General features: G+C 43.3%; 1 protein-coding gene across 2 annotated transcripts in view; it reads right to left on the bottom strand.

Annotated features, from left to right (window-relative positions):
• AMZ1 (archaelysin family metallopeptidase 1) overlaps window positions 1-21,842 on the bottom strand; it is an 86,500-nt gene that overhangs the window by 54,214 nt on the left and 10,444 nt on the right. For both annotated transcript variants that reach the window (XM_078664199.1, XM_078664200.1), the window contains exon 3: window positions 11,333-11,461. In XM_078664199.1, the coding sequence (XP_078520325.1) occupies window positions 11,333-11,461 (129 nt within the window). The remainder of the gene's footprint in view (window positions 1-11,332; window positions 11,462-21,842) is intronic.

Below are 21,842 nucleotides of genomic sequence, written 5' to 3'. Positions count from 1 at the left end.
GGGGTGATTAGATAAATATATTCCTAACGCCTGTGTCATTAGCATTAGGAGGTGCATAGGCTTAGCTTGTGTCATAGTCATATCGTCAGGTTCGGTGAGGTAGTGTTACATGGTATTATCAGTACAATTCCATGAGTAATTAGCAATAAGAGTTGAATAGGTTTAGCTTGTCGCAAGGATTAAATAGATAAACCAAGTAGGGTAGAGAATTATATCATTATGGGTGTGAGATACAGTGTAGAGATCCCATATATATGAGGTAGCCTTGAAGTGTATAGCCGAGGTTTGATCGGGAATCAGTCATTTGTCTAATTGATCTTCAAATTATTCATGAAGAGTCCGATCTTCTTTGTCTTGATTATTCATACTAATGGTCGGTAGGTATCTCTATGTAGGGTATTTACTCATCAAGTGGTTCTTCAGTTCCCGTTTGAATGTTACAGTGTTTTGAATCACCCTGATGTTAGGAGGGAGTGAATTCCAGACTCTGGGGGCGGCTCCGGAGAATGCTCGGTCATAGGTCTTTTTCTTCCAGAAGAAGGCCGGTCGTAATAGCAACTCATTAGCGCTTCTAGTTGGTCTGTTACCTCCCGATAGCTTAATTTTCTTGGCTAGATATATAGGCGTGTTGTAGTGAACCGCTTTGTGGGTAATACAGGCCATCTTCATTTTAATTCTAGCTTCGTAGGGTAGCCAGTTTAGTGCCTTTAGGTGGGGAGATATGTGATCGAATTTCCTCGTTCCCGTGATGAGTCTTGCCGCAGCGTTGAGACAGGCTTTTAGTGGTGCAGTGGATGTTTTCGGTAGGCCAGCTAACGTGGTGCAGCCATATTCAATTCTCGAGATCACTAGTGATTGGATAGCCAGTTTTAGATCTGCTTCTGAGATAAAGGGATTCAGTTTTCTTAGATAGTTCAGGTGGAAACGGGCCATTGGCCATTGTGTTGATGTGGTCTTTCATGTCGAGGTTCTCATCTAACGTAATTCCTAGTGATTTAGCTGAGTTAATTAGGGTCGGAGTACAGTTTAGCGCAGTCACCAATTTAGTCCATTCTTTTACCTCTGTTTGACTCCTTGCTGGTGATATTAGTAGGAATTCTGTTTTATCGGCATTAAGTTTCAGATGATTAGCTGTTAGCCATTGTAACGCTCGCTTTAATGTTTCATTCATTAGGTCAATGTCATCCCGACAGGCGATCTTCATATATATTTGCGTGTCGTCTGCGTACATGTGATAGGAGATCTGTGATTTTCGAAGAATCTCCGTGAGAGGTTCTACATACAAGTGGAATAGATCTGGGGATAACGTTGAGCCTTGCGGGACCCCTATTGCGTTAGGGCACGGGGAGGAGATTGCTTGGTTGACCAGGAATAGTTGTGTCCTGTTCTGTAGGAAGGAGTTAAACCATTTCAGTACGTTTCCAGATAAACCCATCCTGTCTCGTAGCCTGGTCATCAATAATTCGTGATTTACAGTGTCAAATGCTGATGACAAGTCTAGTAGGATTAGTAGGCACGCATGATTTTGGTCTAGGGCTTGTAAGGCGTCATCAACAATATGCAGGATCGCCGTTTCAGTACTATGTCCGGTTCTGAAACCTGATTGGCAGTCATCTAGTAATGAGAACTTAGCGATGTGTTGACTCAGTTGGCCCTGCACGCATTTCTCAATGAGTTTGGCAAGTAAAGGGATGTTGGTCACTGGTCGATAGTTCTTCGGGTCTGTTGCATCCGCTGCCGGTTTTTTGATGATGGGAACTACCTGCCCAGTTTTTAGGCAGTCAGGGAGGGTCCCTTGTGCAAGTGAAGCATTTATTATCTCAGTACAGATAGGAACTAGGGTGTGGCTGATTTCTCTTACACACTTTGCCGGTAAAGGGTCTTGATAGTGGTTGTTCGGTCTGAGTTCTGCTAGCGTTTTGGCGATCTTTCCCTGGTCATATAGTTCAAATGTGTCCCAATTTGCTTTATTTTTTGTTTGAAGATCTTCAGTTGTCGCATTCGCCTCATTTATAGGTGAAGGAAGGGTCATGAGGTTAGCTGCTGCACTTGTGAGCTCAACTTCTAGTAGTTTGTTTTTTTCCGTGAAAAATTAAGAGAATTCCTCGCAGCTTATGGGAGTTTTTGAGTTCTCTTGAGTCGTTTTGGCTAGTTTATTTGACTGTTGTTTTAAGATCTCGAAGAGTTTTCTTGGTCTGTTTGTGGCATTGTCGAGTTCAGCCCTTATAAATTCTTTTTTGGTGTTGATTATCTTTTTGTTATATTGTTTTCTAGTTTTTCTGAGGGCTTTCAGCTCAGGGGAGGAGGGATGTTGTCTCCATTTCCTTTCAGCCATTCTCAGTTTTCGCCTGTCCTCGTTCAATGCCTCATTAAACCAAGGATTTTTAGGCTTTTCTGAGACACTTTTCAGTTTTTGAGGCAAGGTGTCATTGACTATATTACCGATCGAGGATATGTAGTGATCCGTCAGCTCGTTGACATTGACATTCTGCCTGTTGTTACGAGGCTTCAGGTCTTTCTCACATCTTTCAACCAGTAGTTCAATATTAGCTTCTTTTGTATCTCGAATCAGTTTTTTGCACTTGCGGGGTTGCACGGTCCTGCCCTTTTTCATTGTGGGTATCGCAAATGTTATGGCGTGATGGTCAGACCAATCACAGGGGTCTATAGCAAGGATTGAAGTCTCTTTGTTTCTTGAGATAATCCAGTCTAGAGTCGCTCCTTGTGAGTGAGTGGGCTCGGTGCATGCTTGCGTAAGATTTAGCTCATTGAGGAAGTCTTTAATCGAGTTAACCATTTTGTCATTGCCGTCGTCCCAGTGGAGGTTAAAGTCACCTAGGAATATGTTGTTGACATCCGAGTTAGAGTTGGCAGTTATGATCTCTATTAGTTGCTCTGTGAACTTTGTGTTATCTCCCGGTGGGTGGTAGAACGCATGCAGGTTATAGCTTTGATTATTTAGTGATCTTATGTTAAGACCAAGGTATTCACAGGATTCTATGGGGTCAGATTGGAATTGGTTGACCTTAATCTCCGAACGGTGAATGCACGCTATACCTCCTCCCACTTTCCTTGGTCTGTCTAACCTGACAATGTTATATTGAGGTGGTACTAGGAGATCTATGGTAGGAGATGATGATTCACTGAGCCATGTTTCCGTGAGGATGGCCAAGTCGATTTCCTTGTTGATGATGAGGGCGGCTATATCTGACGCATGTTTAGTTGCCGAACGACAGTTAAGAAGTAGGCATTGCAGGGCTCTCTGTGAGTTAACGGGGTTTTCATTTTCAGTTTCAGTTGTAGTTACCTGAATATGTTGTAAGTTGTGGTGGATTGCTTTCCTGTCATTCTTTCTGGACGTTCTATTAGAGTCAATAGGTACAATTTCGATATACTCCTCCTTCCCCCTAGCCGGTTGTTCATAAGATCGAAGTAAGGCCAGGGCTTCTTCATGTGATAAGGGGTTGGTCCTGTTTGGTCTGTTGGGTCGGAGTACAAGATTCTGGATGTGTGAGACCTTCGTGTGCGTATTTATCGTCATCTCCCAGATTTTCTCAATTGTCTTTGCGACATTCATCGAGTCTTGTGCCAGGTTGCCTATTAATTTCTTGAGCTCATTGACTTCTTTTTGTGTTCGGGTAGATTTCTTATGTGAGATAGACCTGGCTGTATGCGTTCTACATTTTGCTCTCCTCCGTGAAAGGTCTGTTCTCATTGCCACCGATTTTACCGCTGTATCCTTAGTTTTGTTATGATTCTTGACTTTATATGGGGTGTCTCCATTGCTTCCTATGTTATTAGGTGTAGTGGGTGTTTTTGTGGATAAGGATCTATGGGATTCCAGACTCGCATTCGAGGGAGATTGGGGAAGGTCGATAACCTCTACCTTGTTCTTTTTGTAGTTATCTTCATAGGCGGACTCACTCGGAGCTGAGCCACCCTCTTCAGGTGTTGTGGCGTCGTGTGGTATCGGCAACGGCTCTTCCCTTGGTGCCTGGTTCTTCTCTTTGTTTCGAGGGTTAGGAGATACCGCTATCCTTTCAATCTCCTTCTCCGGTATGGCCATCGCAGTTTCAGGTAAATCTCCGGCGTTAGGGATATGATCGTTCCGGCAGTCCGTTTGGTTGGCTTCTCTGGTGACAGAGTTGTTTATGTCATTTGTGATATCTGGTGGGGTCATGTTTTGTTGATGATTAGGTCTTTCTATGGATTCCTTTAACGTTTGGAAAGTTATCTCAAATTTCTCAAGTTCTTTGTTCGTTGCTTGTATCAGCACAATTCCTGTTTTATACATAGTAATGCATACTTCTGTATTACATTTTTTATTTAATGAGGTCGTTATTTTTGTGCCATGTGGTATGTTTTTTACAGTTTTTGTGAACAGCATTTTTGTAAGGGCATTGCGCCATTTAGCTGTTTTGTCTGTGTAGAATATCAAGTCATTCATCATGACACCTTTAACTCTATCGAAATATGGGTCAGCGAACAGAGTGTCCGGGTTTTTTCTCAATGTGTTATGTTTGAATTTTTTGGCAGCATTTTTGGATAGAGTGGAAGGATATTCTATCTTCTTTGCATGAGACCCGGTCGACCCTCGGTATCTTTCCTCCATTTCCGCTTCACCTTCACGTTGTGGGTCTTCAGAAGCCTTTGACTATTAGTACTGTGTAGTTCCCTGTTGGTGCTTTGTACTGTGTAGTTCCCTGCTGGTATATCGGGGAGGATATAGGAATCTGGGTAACTCCAGTACTACTGTTTCATAGTGGTAGATGTACTTTCTTTGTAGTTTGGTTAGCTCTTATTATATATTTGTAGTCGTGGAAGATATAGAGGTTGGAGTGACTTCTGCGGTATTGTTCCGTAGTTCTTTGTAGTTGGTATCCTCTAATTAGTCCTTTGTAATTATGTTACCTTATTGTAATCAATCCTTTGAAATTATGGTGCCATCCACAGTAATTAATTACACCCTTTCCTATCCTTATTTGTGAAGAGATTTTTCTTAAGAGTCTCTAATTAATCCTTTGAAGTTGTGTTATTTTGTTCTAATCAATCATTTGTAGTTTAAGGTGCTATCATCAGCAAATTAATTAATTGATTGACTATCCCTGTTTGTGAAAAAGGGGTTGTCTGGTGATAAGTTGGCCAGTGCAGGATGTCAGCCGAATCTGCCCATATTATTTCCTGAGGGGAAAGGTCTTTCTCTCTTTCCCCCCTTGAAGTTGTTTTAGTCTCTTATCACTTTTCTTTGTCCCTTCTTTCTTTCTAATCGATCTTGGTTGGTCCCTTGTCACTGTTCCTTGTTTGTTAATGGGGGTCTGGGATGATTCACTTCCTTTCTTCCACTCGTCAGTCCTCTTTCTCTGTCTGTGCCCCTGTGTTGTTGATCTGCAGGGACTCAGATTCAGTAGACGTCTCGCGCGGCCGCCATCTTAGGGTCAGGCGAGCCGTTTTTCATTCCTCTTCACTTCTAATATCCCGCGTTTTCCCTTTTGCGAGTCCTAGGGGTGTTGTAAGCGGTTGTTGGGGCTGCGCAGGGGGAGAGGATGACCATACCTTTTCCGAAGGTCAGCGCGGTCTCTCAGCTCCGTCTTCTGTGATGGCCAGTCTATGTGTCTACCGGCCCCGGAGCTGTAGCCGATGGCTCCTCCGAGATCCCCCGCCAAGCGCGAACCAGGGAGGCATCGGGTGGCTCCTTTCTTATTTAATGTCCGCTGTGGGTCTTCTCCGCTCGCTCCCCATCAGGCTGTTCGCGTCACATGGGGTCCGACGATCTAGGAGTCCGAGGATAGGAGGCAGCCTTGACCATCGACCAGGTACTGCATTCTTTCCTGCGTCTTGTTTCTACTCTGTTCGTCTCGTTTTTTATTTGTTCCGGAACATGCAGCAGTTGTTCCGCTTCGTCTTGGGCTGTATTGGGGGTTGTTCTGGGGTTGTGCAGGGATTTAATCCATATTTGGAGATCCCTAGCCCCAGCGCTCCTCACTAGAGCACTCCTTCAGCCGCCATTTTGCCTTCATGTGGATGAAGGGATGGATGAAGGGATGGATGAAGGGATGGATGAGTGAAATGATAGATGGAAGGATACATGATGGATAGGTTTGCAAACGGTTGAATATGTTTGGAAATGTCTGGGCTTATTTATATACTATTGCGCGACCTCTGATGTGTCTGTAAAACGTACCTATTGTCCTGAAGTTTTGTCCTGAATTTTGAGCTGGTGTCCTGAATTTGTGTCCTGAATTTTGACCCTTTGTCCTGAATTTTTACACTCACCGTCCTGAATTTGCACCAATGCCATTTGGTCACCCTATTCGCTGGCTTGGAGACGGAGCGCCGTGCAGAGATGTCTGTCCCTCAAGATAAACAGACAGAACCACTCAGCCGAGAGAGCTGAGGCGCACATGGGACGGGGTATCTCCAGAGGCTCGCTGGACAAGGGATGAAGTCAGAGGGTTGAGCTCACCTATTGCAGACCATTTCCCCCTGGGAGTGAGCCATGGGAAAAATCCTAGAGGCGAGAAATTTAACACGGGCGTCAAGTGGCCCCATGTCATGGGTGTCAACTTCAACCAGTCCCCGCTTTTAAATCGGAGACGATTTGCAGGCTGACATTTTGCAACGAAACTACAAGTACCAACATGCAGTTCGCTACTGTTTAACAAGTGACCACTTGGCGGTTTTGACTGCTCTTTCTCCAGTGTTTAGGTCTGTCGAACGGGCATCCGGTGGGATATCAGGTCGTGTTCAAAATACACTGTATTATTTAACGTGCTTACCAATAAAAGGGGCGATAGGTATAGCCATCATTAGTGCAGCAGGTACAGTGGCACCAAGCTCTAAGGCTATTGCAAGACACAAACTGACCTGCAATGGTACGCCTTTTCTGGCGCAGGGTTTTGCAACGTGACGCATCTGGGAGATGCGTCACGTAGTAAATACCCCGCACCATGGTGCATCTTTTGCGCCGCCGCTGCATCACAAAAGTGACGCAACGGTGGCGTAAAAGCAGCGCAAGGGGCTTGTAAATCTACCCCAAAGTGTCTACATTGTAAAGAAACCAAATATACATAGCTTCATGTTGTTAAATAACTAAAAAAACTAAGATATCTGTGTTTGTTGTAGGAAAAATGGCCACATAAAATGCCGCAAAATTGCCGCTACATTTCCATATTTGTGCCGCTAAATTTCCATTTTTGTGCCGCTAAATTTGCTAATCCATGCCGCTATATCCTGGGGGGTCTGTCTATTCCCACTTGTGATGAATTTGCCTCCTTCTTCGCCTCTAAGACAGAATCCATTAAATCAGATCTACTCAAGGACCTAATATCCATCTCATACCTGAAAGAGAGCCCATCACTGTCCCTAGCTGGTGCCCCAGCTAATGATCTCCCATTATTTAAACTAAAAAACAATGCATCGTGGTCCCACTTCAACACTTACATTGAAGATACCATATTAAAAACGTTAAACGCGCTGAAGCGCTCCATTCACTTCACTGACCCGCTCCCGGCAAACTACATACAAGACTTCACTCCTCTCTTACTACCCCTCTGGACCAAGATCATTAATACTTCCCTTCTTCAAGGATCCATTCCAGACAGCTTGAAAACGGGGCAGGTATCGCCTATCCTAAAGAAACCCACAGCGGACCCCGCGGACCCTAATAACTATCGCCCGATCTCTAACATCCCTATGTTAGCCAAACTCCTGGAAAAATGCGTTAACATACAACTGAACAGTCACATTGATCATTTCAACCTGCTGAACCAATTTCAATCGGGTTTCAGAGCAGGTCACAGCACAGAATCAGCCATGACACATGCATTAGACGACGCTCTAAAAATCCTTGACCAAAATGAAGCCTGTCTTCTAATCCTACTCGACCTGGCATCAGCTTTTGACACCGTCAAATACGACAACCTGCTGAATCTCTTGAAACACAGAATGGGTTTGTCTGGAAGTGTATTTAACTGGTTCGCCTCTTTCCTCCAAAATAGATCCCAAAGATTCAAGGTCAACCATTCCTTGTCCATCCCCTCGTCTGTCACTCTGGTATTTCCACAAGGCTCCTCCCTCTCTCCCACCCTATTCAACCTTTTCATGGAACCCCTCACTGATCTTCTCAGCCTCTCCAAGATACACTTCCACATGTATGCTGATGACACCCAAATATACATCAAAATCCACTCTCTGGAAGACATCAAATCTCTCAACGCCACACTACAAAAAACCCAAATTTGGCTGCCCGAAAACCACTTGAAACTTAACTCCCTCAAAACAGAATTCCTTGTAATCGCTCCCCCGAACAAAACTCACACTATCATAGACTGGATGAAGCACCTAACAGCTCTCAATGAACAACCGCTCATATTCGACTCAGCAAAATCTCTAGGGGTAATGCTGGACAGTAACCTTTAGATGCAGAAACACATCAGCGCCTCAACAAAGGGAGCCAACTTCCAACTAAAGACCCTGCGAAAACTGAAACCCTATCTGCCCGCCTTTGATTTCAAACAAACAGTTCAAGCCCTAGTTATCCTCTGCTTGGAATACGGAGCAGTAACCTTATGCGGACTCCCTAGGTCATCGACAGCCCCGCTAAGAGCCACGATCAACTCAGCTGCGAGACTCATCACAGGTTCTAAGAGAAACGCCCACATATCCCCAGACCTGAGAGCCCTCAACTGGCTACCGTTTGAAGCCAGAATTCATTTAAAAATCGCTTGTACGACACACAAGGCTCTCTACCACAACGCCACACAATACCTAGCTTAGAAACTGGTGCTCTCAGCGGGCAGCAGAGCTTCCAGGAGTGGCAAGACTCTTCTCCTACAACCTCAACGATTTGCTAAGAAAAAAACGTATAACCGGTCCTTCTCCGGTATGGCTCCGAGGATATGGAACGCCCAGTGAAACTAGAATGAACCCGTCCTCTGCCTCCTTCAAAAGAGAAGTGAAAGCTATCCTCATGACTCAATTCACGTGAACTCTATGTCTATTCACTGCACTGTATTACTTGCTTTTCTTCGCTCATATTCGTCCTTCTGTTTATCTTTGCTGTTTTGCACCAGTTTAGCACTGTCTTCTCTTGATCTGGATGTATGCATAACTTACTTATTCCGTGGTTCACTATATCGTAATATATTCTATATATTTTCTACTTGTCATGTAAAGCGCTCTGATACTCGCACGAGTCTTGTTCGCGCTATATAAAACCTTCTAAATAAATAAATAAATAAATATGTAAAAGAGAACTAGAGGACTACTACTTCACATACTCATAAATGTCTTTGTGAATTAGTCTTAATATGGATTCCCAAATTTTAATCAACCCAGCCCCTAAATTTAGTCCCCCATTGCCACATAACTCCAGGGCCCTGCTTTGAATCATTCAGCTGGTAAACTTTTTAAGGCAGCATGGATCATATTATATGTGATAAGAATACTGTAAAAAATTCAAATCTATTTTGTAATGTTTCTGCTTCTCTTGTTATAGGGAACGAATTAAACAAAGTATCATAAACATTGAGGAAATATATTGTAAACCCAGTGCATAATATTTCAACACTAAATAATTTTAAGTCTGCGATACAATAAAAAAACGAAGTAGTATATGCATAATGTTTCTTAAAAATATTGCTTGTATGCTTGTAAGTAGTGAAATGATTAATATTTGTATTGCAATTCAATACAATATTCTTAATTATATATGAAAGGCCTAGTGTCACAGAGCTAAAGGTTTGTGCTTAGCACATCAAAAGAGATATCAATTATGTTATGATGGTATTTTCTGATAAAAATGTACATTTTGCAAAATGGTCCCTTATTAACTGAATTAAAGTTTGTTATTGTATTTATTTTTGTTTAAGAATGCATTGTGTGTATTTTTTAATTAGTATGATGGGTGTTTGATTTTATGGATTATCAATTCAAAACTTATATATATCAAAATCAATTCAAAATGAATCAATAAAGAATAAATGATGTAGTAGTAGAGCACAATAATTTTGCCTAAACATGATCCCATGTTTAACTTTATTCTAAGTGCATTTTTTATTGGATTAAGTTTAGGGCAAGAACAGTTAGCTTCATTACCATTTAAGCAAACAAAATAGAAGATAACAGCTGAAAGTGATTTTCTTCGTATCATGCGTCAGTGTATGGCTTCATATTATATGGAACATTGTATAGTACTTTGAACATTCTCACACTTCAGTGTACACATTTGTGTTTTATGGACGTTCATTGTCGGCCTGGCTCTGGAGTCAATAAACGCAAGGAAAACAAGTCTGAGTAGTTTGTAAAAATTACCTGAACTACAAGGTTAGACCATATTATATTTACTGCTTTATTAACATACATTGTAAAAAGGTAAATCATTTCAGTTCTCCAGAATAATATGTTGTTCCAAACAGGAAAGTATTTATTGAAAAGTTAGGTGAATACTGTAGAATACTAGTCATGTGAAATGTGAAGTGACACATTTTTTTTTCAATTGGTTGTAAGAAATCCACAGTGATAAGAATAAAAAGGATAATTTATGTTAGTCCTTAAGTTGGATCTTTGAGAAAATGTAGTGGGGTTTTTTCATTTGGCTCAATTCATTGAGTATCTTTTCTGTCGAATTTTGTATTATGGGTTTTACAACCACACCTTTATTCTGCAAAAGCACTGGCCAAACATGTAATTAGAAATGCTGAAAAATATATTTTTAACAGCTTTTTCATAATAATATTAATAATACCGGTATTTGTAAAGCACGATCAATTACCCCTAAGGGTGTCAAGGCGCTTGGAATAAAGGGTTGGGTTGTTGGTGTTAGACCCTAAAGGACATTGGCTAGGAATGGAGGACCCATTGCCTTCCAATCTTAAACGGGTGGTTCTGGGGCAAGAATAAGTGCATGCTCCTTGAAAAGGCCCTTTTTGAGGTGCACGGGTGTCCCCAAAACAGAAGAAGATATAGGAACTGTAGCATGAAAACTTTCAAAAAGATCAGGTTACTTTAAAGTTCCTCCCTGTAAACAATGTGTTGACCTCACTCAGTCGACCCTCTTCACATTCCATTTCATCGTCTGGCCCTCCTATGCTCGTAAATAGTCTTACATTTATTTTCACTTAAACATGCTGCATTTCATGTATCTCATACTAGTTTTCTGTCAATACCTTATTTCACCATTCTGTCGAATTTTTTAAATACTGATCGAAAGATTTATTAAATAAGTATTGCCGTGTCTGGCAGTAGCAAACCTCATACAGATCTTGAAGAAGCAATGAAACTCTATTTGTACAGAAAATTCGACAAAGTTGGGTGCCTTTTATTAGAAATTCACCTTGTCCCAATAGAGATTTGCTGAAGGTGTAGCTCCAGGTTTCACATGGGTAAAGGTCACTCAGTGTGAGCGCCAAAATGCAAAGAGCATCCACAGGCTTGTTCCTCTTCAGGTAAGTCAGGATACTGTCTAAAAAAGGCAGAACAGTTTGATAAAATATAAGAAAAGTGTATTAGTTAGCTCATTCTTTAATTTTGAAAGTTGGGACTGCTCGGGGAGCTCCATTTGGGATTATTATAATTCCAGTACATAATAAAACAGTAATTACACAACACTAGTAAGGGAAAGGAGAAACCCAGACATATTTAATGCCAGCAAGCAAAGTTTTAGTATGTGAGAAACTGGGTTACAGATTGAGTAGGGTAAAACCCTACTTAAGTAACAATCACAATCCTGGTCAGGGTGAGGCACAAGCAAATCCCCAAATTAACCTGTGCTAGATCCTCTGGTAGCTTGCCACAGATCAGGAAGACTTAACTTGAGGCAATATGTGAAGTATTTCTGAAGCACTTCAAACAGTAATAAAGTGAAAACACAACACAAGAAATATCCCACGCCAATTTAAAAAACTGTAGATTTAAATAAATAAATCAAGACAAATATTACCAAAATCCAGCCAGTAGAACCGGAGATATGCAGGTTTAAAGATGTCAGTAAATACAGCATCAAAAAGCTCAAAATGACACTATGGATATCTGGTTGTGCTGGACTTGGACAAAGTAATAAGTTCAAGCCCACCGTGACAGAGACCCAGTTAGGCTTACTAAACCAGAGCAGCTTAAATGCTGATCACAGAGTGTTGCGAAGTCCTGCGTCAAGGATGCATTGTGCAGTCAAGGCGGTGCATTGGTTCCGCAGAGGTACGAAGCTGCAATGCGAGATCCTGCATCGTTGTTGAGCCTGCTGTCGATGAGAGATTTGTAACTTGAGGGCCTGCATTGGTGAAGCTTGACACAGCGGTGTTTCCGATGCGGGCTGGGAGGTGGATGTGGAGTCCTTGCATTGAGAGATTCCTCACAGCAGAGACGATGCATCAGTTCTTCTCAGGTTTGCGCAGAAGGTGAGATGCGTCTGTTCTGCTGGATCCACATATGGGCTGACAGAGCACTTTCAGGCCCACTTCCAAGGGTCCAGGACTGGGGTGGCACCACTTAGCAGAGTATGAATCACAGATGGCAGAGTCCAGGTGCTGGGTTTAAGGTTGTGGGAGCCTTTGGCCCCTGAGGATCTAGTCAGGAGGCCAGCCAACTTGCCCTTGGAGTCACTCTGGGGTCCGGGGTCCAGTCCTTCTAACCCAAGCAAGAGAGCAGCAGTCAGCAGGTCAGCACAGCAGAGCATCAGTCCTTCAGAGCAGCAGTACAGGAGAGTAGCAGTCCTTTCAGCAACACAGCAGTCCTTCTTTCTGACAGAGTATCCACAGGTCCAGAAGTGTATTGAAGAATTGGTGTCTGGGTCCAATATTTATTCCTGGGCCTACCTTTGAAGTGGGAGAAGCTTCTAGAGGTTTCCCTTTAAGTCCACAGGCATCCTGCCTTTCCTATCCTGGCTCCAGACTAACTATTGGGGGTCTACAACCCTTTGTGTGGAGGCTTGACAAGCCCTTTCAAGTGTAAGTAGGGCTGTGCCAAGCTCCGTCCTCCCATCCTGTCAGTGATGGCTCATCCAGGCACATCAGGTACACCAAAGCTCTCTATTGTGTGCAGCTTTCTAGGAGGAATACACAAAGCCCAATCAAACCCAATCAGAGACAGGCTGCAGACACTGAATGGCTAAGGCAGGAAAATGACACCTTTCTTAAAGTTGCATTTTCAAAATTGTAATTTAAATCCGACTTCAACATCAGAGAAGATTTTTCATTACAATTCCAAGCACACAAAATATGAACTGGTTATCTGCTGCCATTTGGAATTTTCACTTACTAGATGTAATAAGATAACTGCAACGTGAAAAGCGAATGTAAGAGTTTTGTACTACCAGGACATCTAAAACTAAAAGGTACATGTCCCACTTTTTAAATACACTGCACCCAGCTCTCTGGACTGCCCAGGGCTTTCCCAAGTGGTGACTTACATGTATTAAAAAGAAAGGTTTGGGCCTGGCAAAAGGTTTATTTTCCAAGGTTGAAATGGCAGTTTGAAAACTGCACACACAGTCTGCAAAGGCAGGCCTGAGACACTTTTAACGGGCTACACGTGTGGGTGGCACACTCGGTGCTGGAGACCCACTAGTAACTTTAAAATATACAGGCCCTGAGGACAGGTAGTGAGCTTTACTAGAGACTTACAAGCAAATTAAATATGTTAATTGGGAATAAGCTAAGTCTACCATATGAGAGAGCACAAGCACTTTAGCACCAGTTTGCAGTGGTAAAGAGCGCAGAGTCCTAAAGCCAGCAAAGACAAAGTCAGCCAAACAGGAGGATTGAAGGGAAAATGGGGATGACTCTGCAGAAAAGGCCAAGTCCAACACTGTGTTAATCTCTAAACACGAATTAAATGTTGTTTAAGTTGTTGGATCAGAAAAGTACACATTCACCCTTATTTCCTAGATTGATCTGTTGAGTAGCATACATCTTAGGTATATTTAGACATGTACTCCATGCTGTAGACTGTACTTAAGGATCCAGCTTTAATGTGAGTTTGTCACTACCACAGGGGATATGGTTTCAAATAATTGATGTTGGAAAATCACTGTCTCAGACTAACAATCATGACTATTTACGTTAAAGATATTGCATTAGAGCTTTAAACTGCACATGACACTATAGGTTATCTAGTGTTAATTGGTATCTCTACATTTGCAGCCAAGGTGACTGGACAGAGTAGCCACTGCTTTTAATCCTTCATTGTATCACCACAGTCAGTCTAGCATCCTTCTCACTTGGTCAGATATTGTCTGCATGGTAGCTCAGTATGACCTCTACTCCACTTCACAATGTTCATGAACTCTCTGCTGTAACTTATCTTAGGATAGGGTCTTGTCATTTACTGCTGCGATTCGTGGTACAGAGGTCTTCCAACTCCAATCCCGCCATTTCTCCTACCACAGTTGGAGATCCTTTGCCTGTGCTCACAAACATCAGAAGACAGGCAAAGGCTGGAAGTGTATTGCCTCAAAATTGTATTCCCAGCAACCTGTAGCCACAGTGGCATTACAGAGGAAGAGGAAAAACACACTATAAGAGGTCTATTTCTTCTCATCTTCTTGCTCAGTAACACTCCTCCTGCATTCTTTTGACTCTTCCTGCTCTGCTTGTTCTATCCCTGAATTCTTCTCCCTGGAACAACATCCCTCAGGACTGCTGTCTATTTGGAAAGTGTATGAAATAAAAGTAGCTGCCCTTTAGCCCTAAGAACCTGGGAAGCCATAAAAAACACTCATACACTAGGTCCTTCTGGGTAATTGTGACACTACCAACAGTCTGGACTATTAATAGTAACTCATCTAGTGGTTAAAAAGGGCGACATGTCCCTAGCTGCTAATTATTGGCCTATGCAAAGGAACAATAAACAAGAATGCTACATCAAGAAAAGAACGTTTATGTACTGATATATGTCAAACTAATGCTTACCTATTCTCGAAGTCCAAGATTTCATATTGATGTGCTCAAATTACTTTCACTACTTTCATTTGATACCATTATTACCAAGTATTAATTGTAACTGTATAGCGCAGGGGCTTTGCTGTTTGTTGTTACTGTGGGGATCCCTTGGGGTCCTTCCTAGAGCGGTTGTGAGGGTTACCGTTCGCCTCATTGCCTATACTGATCACTTACTGTCACCATCACCTTGCGGTCACCCAGGTTGTGCGCCTAGATACTCTGGAACACCTAAAAACCTCCTAGTTGTTTGTTATTAATAGTAACTCATCTAGTGGTTAAAAAGGGCGACATGTCCCTAGCTGCTAATTATAGACCAATCAGTCTAATAGATTCTATGCAGAAGGTGATGGGCAGACTGGTTTTAGAAAAGATTCAGACTTGGATTGAGCTCATTGATATTTTAAGTCCTGTACAAGCAGGGTTTCGGTCTCGAACCAGTACAATAGACCAAGTATTTCATTTTATCAATCTGTATTGGAGGACGGTGGTTATAGGTAGATGTGCCCTTTACGCGGTATTTGTCGACTTAAGGGCAGCTTTCGATTTAGTACCGCGAGGGAAACTTTTGCAGGTCTTGAGGGAAATGGGGATGGCTCCAGAACTACTATCCCTAATCATCCGTTTACATGAGGGGAACTTTGCTCGGGTCCGGTGGGGGGGCATGGGCGAAGTGACAGAAGACTTCCCTGTTGGCAGGGGTGTGAGGGTTGCCTTTTGGCGCCCACCCTGTTTTCGCTCTTTGTCAACGGGGTGGCTGACTTCCTCACTCTGTCTCCCACGGATGCCCCGAGGCTGGCAGGAACACTCATCCCAATCCTCATGTTTGCGGATGATACCCTAATAATCTCCAAGACAACTAGTGGCTTGCAAAGAGCCCTCCAGCTCTTCGAAGAATTCTGTAAATTGCGTGGTTTGGAGGTGAACACCACAAAAACAAAGTTCATGTCCTTTAACGTGCATAAGTCGTTCAAGGAAAATGTACTTATGGATAATATGCCCCTGGAACAGGTCACTTCCTTTACATACTTGGGGGTCACGTTACAGAGCGATATGCGATGGAACTGCCAATTAGACCGGGCAGATTTGTCGCATAAACAACAGGCTGGAATTCTTTTAACCAAGTTCAAAACCTCGCTCACAAAACCCATCAGTCCAGTTCTGGATATCTATGGGACGGAAGTTTTGAGCTCTTGTCTCTATGGAGCGGAGCTGTGGGGGTTTGGGAATTTAAAGGGTTTGATCACATTGGAGAATGCGTTTTTAGGCAAAATAACAAGCCTCCCCCAAAGCACTCCCCTAAGACCACTATTACTTGACCTTGGTAAGAAGCCTGTGGAACATCTTGTAAAACTTCGCCCCCTCCTTTATTGGCGGAGGCTTTGGTGTACAGAGGAACTTACTCATTACTCTAGCGGTCCTATGGACGTTATAAGAGCTGATTCGTCCCACAAGATAAAATGGTTTAACGAAATCAGATCCCTCTTGAGGAACCTTGGTTTATCTGAACTTTGGACCAATCCATCTAATGCAACATTCCCCTCGAAGGACAAGTTGAAGGAACGCTATTGGGAAATGGTATTTACAGCAGAAACCTCCAGAGGCCTCTCAACCCATCTTACAGCCGCTTTCTCGAGCTTAAGTCTCTCCCAGTTTTTGAAAGATATTGGGATACGATCGAGAAAGTAAATGATCGGAAATTGTATTTTCAACTTAGAGTAGGGGCATTGCCAACCCGTGTATTCACTTGTAGATGGGGGGGGGGGGGTGCAAGCAATGACAAATGTCACAAGTGTACTGACCAATCAGAAACAGTGGGGGCACATATTTTTCTTCTGCCCGCTGTACACTGTGCCACGTAAAATCTGGTTAAAACCTATTTGTAGAGTGATGGGAATCAGAAGGCACGCAATAGCTTTGAGAATATTGTGCTCTGATCCTGAACCTCCAATTTCCCTAGCTGTCGCAAAGTTCTTGGGGTGGGCTTGGCGAATCAGGTTGAGCACATTGCACCTAGGCTCTGATGAGTGAATACTACTTTTTTTTGTGTTTTCCTTCTTTTTTGCTTTAATTTCATCGGGGTATATGTTTGCATATTGCTCTGGTCATCTATCTGCGCTACTTGTCACTTTTGGTCTATAAATTGTGTAATAGTTTACGGGCCGACGAATGAATTAACTGGTTACATTTTTATACTCAGAGTTTTTAATATGTGTGTGATTATTTATTCAATGGTTAAAGAATGGTTTAATTGTATTTTAACATTTTTTAGCTAATTTATAAATTGTTTGACTGTATTGTAATATGTGCTTTTATGACAACACTGTCGAATAAAGCTTTGTGAAACATGCTAAACTCATCTAGTCAACTAGATACACTCATTTAATTTTTCCTGGCAGCCTGGCTACCTATTTCATGGTACAACTCCACTGTGTTGATCCTTTCTGTTGTTGTTGTGCTCACTCTTCACACTTTTTGTCAAAAGAGCACTGCACCGTCACTCCAATATTTCACAGTAGAATGGTTGTATTCTCAAATGATATGAAACCTTTTTCCGACTTGTACATATTCAATGCTTAATATGCAAAAAAAGAAGTGCCAGGGCCCTTGTAAGGAGGCCACAGCATCTTGCACCACCAATTGCCCCCACTAGCACTGCCAATGACAATGCTATCACTCCTAGCCATCACACTCACACAAGTGTATATATTAAAATGACTACTACATGCTGCTAAAGCTAATCGCATAGCTTTGGGTGGCAGGTAATAGTGATTTTAATGTATATTTAATTATTAAACAACAGGTGTTGTACTCCTCAAAAAAATAAGACAAACAGCGCCACCATGTGGCCTGCTGTCATAAGAGCCAATGTCGACAATTATGTGCCTGTGTCAAACACCGGAACCACCGGCTCAAATTAAGCACTGCTTATGATAAAATCATAATTCCACTTTCATGTTGTACAGACTCAGCTTTTTGGATAAGGGCTGACTTGTGCCCAATAGATTTTCATTAATTGCCTCTTATAAGCACTAAAACACTGTTTTTTACTTTGGGTTGATCAAGAATACATTGATTGTATCTTATTTCTAAAAACGTTTTCTTATTACCTAGAAGTAACCATTTTATGTGCTTTTTCCAATTTAGGAAACAGTCTGTTTAACAAACACCACATAACAATGAAGAAAGGGGCCATGTCCACTCTTAGTAGCAAGTAAACCCTCCAGTCACACACTGACTGTATCTTTGCGATTAACCCTGCAGAGCGCTCCACTGCCTTTCAACTTGGTTTGTGCTATACAAACACAACCACATACATATATAATTAATGCTACAAAAACCAGGAAGGTTGGAAGCATGAAGGAAAGCCTCTGTCAAGCAACTAAGGGCATCCTTGCTACTAAGCACAAATGGGCAGGGAGATTAGGGTCTAGGAAAAACACAGTCATAATTTGAGAACCTTCAAGAGGCACATCGCATGGCTGAAGAAATGGTTAGGAACAATCTCCAGTGTGCTCCATGCCTCTGCAGTGTCTGCCACATGGGTTACTGTTGCTAAACTACAATCTGCCTCATATTGCTCCAGCAAGCCAGTCCATGCAGGGCAGCCACTACCCATCCAAGATACTGAGCCTTAGGCTCTCAGGACACCCGGTCAGATCTGGTAGATACTCATCGTAGTGACTGGACTCTAAAACAAGAGCATCACAGCTGCATCACTCTACTTGAGCTCTACCCTAAGTTACTGAGACTGGGCTCTTATTGAGTGAGTGGGATTGAAGATTAAGGGTTTCTTTATACAGTTTTCATGCACTTCCCAAAGGATAAGGCCATGTTCTAGGCTGGTCTTTAGCATACAGCTTATCAGGGGAGGTGTGGTTTGCCCACTCCAAGTGTGCATGATGCTTGGGCAGGCCGTCTTGAGCCGGCCAAACCGTTACATGCCCTTTGCGTGTTCTCTATCCAGGCGGCATTACAGCCTGGGTGGAGAACATGCTCAGGCTCCCACTGCCTGCCTGAGCGCCAAACAACGGAGTTCAGACCAATCACAAGGCTGCATTACAGAATTGTGATTGTTATGGGGAGCCTAGGTGTATCCTGTTCCTGCCCTGGAAGCGGGCGAAGTGGGCGAAGAGGACCGAGAGTCGGCGGCGCCAGCACAAAGGTAATTCATTTTTAAAAAATCCTCCCCCCCCCCACGCAACCCGTCCCCCCACTGGCATTAGATAGCAGCCACCACTTCAACAGGGCCTGATTTACAAAAGCATTTATCAGTACGGGAAGGAGTACCCCAGTCCTTTACATTTCTTCTGTCCTTTATGTTCTTTTACATGTCATTGTGAATTTGCCCTGAAATGTCCAACTCCCTATTAGGAAAAGTGCGACGAAAGCTCAGCCCTTTCTGTGTGTTATAACTGTATATGAATACTCCCTGAAAATGCTCATTTTATTCACATTTGAGATGTTTTAGGCCCAATTCTAGATGCTAAACTCTACAACAATACTACTTTATGTCCTCCAAAATGATATCCCAAAGTATGGCAGCTAAGCTCATGGGGGGGGTGGGGGGGGGGGGGGGTCACGTACAGTTAGCTCATCTCTATTCAATTCTTTATCCTTTTATGGTCTATGCTCATGACCCGAGTAGCCGCCCGAGAAGCCTTAAACTTCAGATATTTGTAGGACAAAGCATGAATTGCCAAAGCACCAGAGAGTCACACACAATAAGGTCGTCACGCTCTAGGCATCTGAAGAAAGGCAAGTGTACTACCTGAGCATGGCAGTAGTTAGGTCCTGCCCTTGGGCATTCCACCAGCAAGGACTGCAAAACACTGTCAGTACAGCTGCTACATTGTTATGTGGGAGGACGCAGGAAGGCAATATAGCAATCTATGGGCCTAAAGAAGCTGAAGACAGGCAATGAATAAAGTATTAAGACAAGCCTTAGCAAAGCCAATGGGTCTACCCATGTTGTACAGCAGCGTGGATGTTGTACAGCATGACTAAAAGTAAACAAAAAAACGCTGCAGCGCGGTCAACACAAACAGTGTCGTAGCACTCCCATAGACAAGTCCTATTGCCTTTACCAATGCTTAGGAAAAAAAGAGCTATGAAGTGGCCAGATCTGGGCAGGCGCAAGCAATAACGGGGGACAGGGTGTGGAGACGGACCAACAAAGGGGAGGTGAGGAGGAATATGGATGGGGCAAGCAATGATGGGGAGGTGGGCAAGGGGACTGATGGAAGTGGGTCGCAGGGAACAGCTCAAGCAAAAATGCGGGAGGGAACAGGGCAAGCAAGGAGACATGGCTCCAGTGCAGGAGGTGGAATGATGACTGGGCAAACAACAATAGAGTGTGAGTGGGGAGGTTAAAGGGTGAACTAGATCAAGCAACAATGGGGGAGGTGGATGGGACAAGAAATGACGACTGAGCAACAATGCTGGCAGGGGAAGGGAAAGCAACAACAAGGAGTGGAACTGGAGAAGGAGGAGGTGAAACAGCCTTCAAACACATGCACTTTCCAGAATGCCACCGATTAAATTTAAAGAAAAGTACTTCTAGAAGTGTACCACCAGTGGAAAGACACTAGCCGCCAACATGAAGCAGTTGTTGGTACATGCTCCATGAAAGGGAAAAAAACACACAGATAAAGTGAAACTGGAACGCGCTAACCAATGAGAAACAAGGAAATGAGAGTGATGATGAAGCCAACCAATGGAAACTAATGGGCAGGATCTAAGCTATACACAGCCATCCGCACTGTTGGGAGCCTACCCCCAACTCTACGAGAAGCACTGCTTGTATGGCCCCTGAAGCTGGGATGCAACCCTCTTGAGATAGTTTCATACAGACCATTGTCCATACTGGGCAGCGATTTCAAGATTCTAAGCAAGTTATAGCGACATGGTTACTAGACCACATGCTGACCCGGACCAAAATGGGTTTATACTGGGTAGATATATGACTCTCAATATCAGTAGGAATGCATAGAATATTGGAGGAGACCCTGTATCATTGGTCACATGCTGCCTGTTTGGTTTTGGACCTAGAAAAAGCCTTTGACACCATAGATTTGGACTGCATGTTTGCGGCATTGAACACAATGGGCTTAAGGGGCAGGTTGCAGGACATGATCAATCTCCTATACACAAACCCCACAGTGAAGGTTAAGATAGGGAGCAGAATATCAGCCCCTTTCCAGTTGGCAGGGGCATACGTCAGGGTGCCCTCTTTCTTTCCCTGCTTTTCGCACTGGCGATGGAGCTGCTGGCGCAGTGGCTCTGCCAGCCAGACCACACATGGAGTATACCCTTTTGAGGCACGGTCATTCTGTCTCCCTTTATGCTGATGACGTCCTGGCCTATGCTAAGTATATCAGCGAGGGTAAAGATGACATTGCACAAATACTGGACCCCTTCAGGTCTGCCTCAGGGCTGGGAGTCAAATTGCCTATTCCCGCTCGACCCGGACTGCCCCACACAGTATACTGAAGTAGACACCCACGCCTTCCACTGGGAACCTCGCACTTTCCAATATTTGGGCATTAATATATACCATTCACCCCAAGAATTACTCGATGGAAACCTCATGAAGGCAGTCTCCTTCCTCCGGCCCCCAATTATCTTTTGGTGCTCAATCCCTCTCACAATGCAGGGGCAAGTGTCTATCTAAAATGGTGATGCACCCGAGACTCCTGTACTACTTAACTAACATGCCAGTGAGCTTTTCCTGAAGCACATTCAGGTTACTGAATGCAATGCTCTGTAGTCTCATATGAAATTAGGGGAGACACAGAGTAGCCTTAAAAATTGCAGCTTCTGACAGAGCGAGGGGGCTTGGGCGCTCTGGTGTTTGAGTATTACTATCTGGCGGCGCATTACTGCCCACCTGCTGACTGGCAGGACACCATT

Source organism: Lissotriton helveticus, chromosome 10 (genome assembly GCF_964261635.1).
Source record: "Lissotriton helveticus chromosome 10, aLisHel1.1, whole genome shotgun sequence".
Classification (NCBI taxonomy): Eukaryota; Metazoa; Chordata; class Amphibia; order Caudata; family Salamandridae; genus Lissotriton; species Lissotriton helveticus.
Note: the sequence above shows the minus strand (reverse complement) of the source record. Positions and strands in the feature narration are given on the sequence as shown.